The sequence below is a fragment of the Myotis brandtii genome, unplaced genomic scaffold (assembly GCF_000412655.1).
Source record: "Myotis brandtii unplaced genomic scaffold, ASM41265v1 scaffold482, whole genome shotgun sequence".
NCBI classification, from domain to species: Eukaryota; Metazoa; Chordata; class Mammalia; order Chiroptera; family Vespertilionidae; genus Myotis; species Myotis brandtii.
Genome location: NW_005368420.1, coordinates 442,764 through 446,986, shown reverse-complemented (window position 1 = coordinate 446,986; position 4,223 = coordinate 442,764). Strand labels below are relative to the sequence as shown.

Sequence of the window (4,223 nt, the reverse complement as noted above, 5' to 3'; positions counted from 1 at the left end):
GGGGGAATGGCAAGGGGGGGAAAAAAAGGAGACATATGTAATACTCTTTTTAATACTTTAAGAAATAAAAATTATTAAAAAAAAAAAAGTGTGACAAAGAATGAGTGAACAGGAAAAGAGAATGCTAAGACCTCCCTGAGTTTATGGGAGAGAAAGGAGAGCTGGAAGGAACAGAATTCTCTGCCATCTCAGATTTGTGTACGGTTACCTTACTGGTTAGTAAATATGCTCAGTAGTGCAAAAATGGTTTGGTCAGTCTAAATCCAAAGGGATTATTTGTATCCTCTGTTTGTCAGTACATGAGTTTTCAATGTAGCTTTCTTCAAAATCTTGGACATGAAGAAATAATTGCCTTCTGTAGTTATTTTAAAATTAGTGCATATTGAAGCCAAGTATGGATTTGGAGAATCTTGTTAATGAGAAAAAGTGGCTCTTAGGGCTGTAAGATGGAACTTCAACGTGACAGTGTATTCCTGTTGTTAAAGAATGATGTGGTCATGATGTGGGTAGGTCAACTTTGGAAAAATGGCCACATATGCAGATGTTGAATAGTGTCCATCTAAGCCCTGGCTAGGAGATGGAGCCTGAACTTGTGCCCTTGAATTATTCCCATCTTTCTGGTTGGGCCATCACTGATGAATAGATAGATATGAGGGTCCAGAGGGGGGTAGCCAGGGCAACTGTTTATAGTTCCTGTAAACTCTTCCTGATCTAAAAGCATGCTTAACAAGGAACTGCTTTTTGGGTTTTTTTTGGAACTGCTTTTTTAAAATGGTCAGAATTTATTGTTGAAATTCAAACAGAGCAGAGATATATAAAATAAAAAGCAAAAGTTCCCTTTTATTTCCTTGCCTTAATCTCACCCCTCAGAAGTGAGCTAATCTATGGTGTGATGTATCCTTCCTGATGTTTTTCTGGGGAGACCCTCACACACTCAAGAATTTGTCCTTTTTAAAAAAATACCAAAAAAATGGGATCATCTAGTTCTTACAAAGCTTTCTGCTGAGTATTTGCCTTCCCTCATTGGTTTGCCCGTAGTGAGAGCAAGCATTGGTCATAAAGACACAGATTTCAAGAGTTCTACACTTTGTGACAGTTATTTCTCATTATAAATTAATTGACTGGTATATAGACCAGTGCTTGAGTGTTTACCACACGCAGTGTGAAACAGTTGGGGTTCTGAGCCATCAGGGCCTCTCTGCACTTTGGAGGCAATCTGGGAGGCTTCTCGGGCAGTAGCTTGCCAGCCTTTTCTCTGATGTACACGTTTGCCTCTCTTTATACTTGCCCTTGCCAATGACTGTGAGCATGAGCCTTGTTAATATTTCTTCTGGGCCCTACCGGCCCATGGGGAAGAATCTCTGCTTTATCAAAATCTATATACGGCCAGCATAATAGTGAAATTGCCTTCTTAGTTCCTTGAGCTCCTTCCCATGCTCTTAGAAAAGTTTTCTAGGTACTCAGAAATGAATATGAAAAATTGACGACAGTGTTTGTATTCAGGCGGTGGTTGCAGGAATCCAGCAGGCTCATGCGGAACAGTTGGCCAACATGCGAATCCAGGATCTGAAAGTCAGCCTCAAACCCTTGCACTCTGTGAACAACCCCATTCTGAGGAAGAGGAAATTACTTGGGTAACTGAGCTTATTTCATTTATTCTCGTTCATGGTTGGGTGGCCCATTTTCTGCCTTTTTAAAAATATATATTTTTTTATTGATTTCAGAGAGGAAGGGAGAGGGAGAGAGAGAGAGAAACATCAATGATGAGAGAGAATCATTGATAGCCGCCTCCTGCATGCCCCCCACTGGAGATTGAGCCCACATCCCGGGCATGTGCCCTGACCAGGAATCAAACTGTGACCTCCTGGTTCATAGGTTGATGCTCAACCAGTGAGCTGCCTCTTAAGAGGGTGGGAAGAATAAGCTGTTTAAATAGCATCAAAAGTTGGAGATGCTCTATTGTTAATTTTCTGAAAAATCGGTTGCTTTATGTTTAGAGTTAACATCTGTTGAGTGTTAGGTTTTTGGGTCTTACCTTGTTATTATCTCTCCCCCAAACTTTTAAAGCACCAGGCCAAAGGATGGTGTGTATATCCACGATCGTGAGAATGGAACCGAGGATTCAAATGTTGCCTTGGAAAAGCTCCGTGATGTGATTGCTCAATGTATTCTCCCCCAGGCTGGTAAAGGTCACACCATTTACAAATGCTGTGTGTGTGTGTGTGTGTGTGTGTGTGTGTGTGTGTGCACATATGCATGCATGCACATGACAAAAGGAGTGGTTTAATTTGAGGTTGTCTGTTTCATCTTTGTGTATAAGAAAGTAAGTACATTATATAAATCAGTCTTTACCCATTCAAAAGAGTGGATGATGTGTTAGGGTAAATTCTACCCTTCCTTTGTTTTTTTGTGACATTTGTAATTTAGGTTTAATTGCCAGTGCCAGGTGCAGCATGTAATTTTATATTTTCTCGGTTTATTAATGAGGGCATGTGATGGAGAATGGAGAATGTGGACAGGGTCAAGTTCAGTTTGAAAAGGTCAGGAGACGTCATTTCCAGAGCCGTTAGAGTTCAAGGCTTTATTAACTTGTGAATATAAAGAGAATACGCCCCCAGGTCAGAAGTGGACTCTGCTGCTACTCATGTGATGGGCAGAGTGTGACTTATATGTGGATTCTTTTGAGTGAGAGTTTGCTTTCAATATGTTATTTCCCCACTCAGTGGGGTGTTATGGGCTTTTCTCAGCAGATGAAAGAGATCCTTCAAGTAGTAGGCAAGAAAACTGGTGGGTTGACCTGTCTTCCTACTTCTTGCATTTTAAGGGAACTCATATTTAATGTACCTCCAATAGCCTTCCAAAATAAGAAATGAGCTTAGGAGAAAGAAGGTAGCCCGCTCAGCCTTGTTCTTCCTCTATCTCTTGGTCCATTAGCTTAACCAGAGACCAAAGCTGTTTTTGCTCAGCAATAGTCTGACACTGCCTATTCCCATCCCCCAGTGCGAAGACTCTGGGGCCATCAGAGGATTTGTGTGAGGCTGTCCCAGTAGACGAGTTCAAAGACCAGAAGTGGTTTATATATCATGTAGACATTAGCAGGAACAGCAGTGGCTGGTGAAGTTTGTACCTTTAGTCATCACTTTTCAACAAGTTGAACATCATGTCCTTCCATCTCTGACACTAAATGCTGCAGGGAAATGCAACTTCTTCATCTTTATCAATAGGCGAGAATGAAGATGAAAAGCTGAATGAAGTAATGCAAGAGGCTTGGAAGTATAACCGGGAATGCAAACTCCTGAGAGATACTCTGCAAAGCTTCAGCTGGAATGGTAGGAGCCTTAATTACTTCTTTCCCCAGGAATACAATAAAGTGATTGTTTAGAACGTGTAGGAATCTTTGCAGGCCTACCTGGAGCTATTTTTTTATTGTTGTTAATTCTCACCGGAAGATCTTTTTCCATTGATTTTTAGAGAGATTGGGAGTGAAGGGGAGAGACAGAAACATCGATGTAAGAGAGACACATAGATTGGTTGCCTCCCTCACACTTGAGCCTGCAACCAAGATACATGCCCTTGACTGGAATCAAACCTGGGACCCTTCAATTTGGGGGCCAACACTCTATCCACTGAGCCAAATCAGCTTGCTAGAGCCTGGCTTGGTTCTTGGACAAGAGAAATCCAGAGTGATAGCCTGGAAGAAATTAGCTTCCCTGGTATGTTTTTTTAAAAAAGATTTTGAAATATCAATACAGAAAAGTGATCACATTTGAAGTGTGTACTGTTGATGAATTTTTACAAAGTGAACATTCCCTATAACTAGCCCCTAGAACATGTAGTGGAACATGGACTCTCTTCTAGTCACTACCTCCCACCCCCAAGGGTTATCACAATCCTGATTGCTAGCACTATTGACTTGTATTTTATATAAATGGAATCAGACATGTCTGTGTTCTTTTGTGTCTGGCTTCTTTTAGTTAACATTATATTTGTGAGATTCAGCCTTGTGTGTAGCAGCGGATCATTCTCATTCTCTCTCTCTCTCTATATATATATATCTACACTAATAAAAGAGAAACATGGTAATTGGCGTACGACCGCTACCCTTTTCATTGGCTAATCAGTGAGTATATGCAAATTAACTGTCAGCCAAGATGGCGGCCGGCAGCCAGGCACTGAAGCGAGCAGGGAGGCTTGCTTGCTGCAGATTCCAACGTTCCCCGCCT

General features: G+C 41.3%; 1 protein-coding gene across 3 annotated transcripts in view; it reads left to right on the top strand.

The window, feature by feature from the left end:
- The window catches only part of MAPKAPK5 (mitogen-activated protein kinase-activated protein kinase 5), a 25,930-nt gene that overhangs the window by 19,058 nt on the left and 2,649 nt on the right, over nt 1-4,223 (top strand). For 2 of the 3 annotated variants that reach the window (XM_005876225.2, XM_014547710.1), the window contains 3 exons: nt 1,504-1,634; nt 2,068-2,189; nt 3,225-3,329. In XM_005876225.2, the coding sequence (XP_005876287.1) occupies nt 1,504-1,634; nt 2,068-2,189; nt 3,225-3,329 (358 nt within the window). The remainder of the gene's footprint in view (nt 1-1,503; nt 1,635-2,067; nt 2,190-3,224; nt 3,330-4,223) is intronic. The other variant, XM_005876224.2, reaches the window with a different exon arrangement.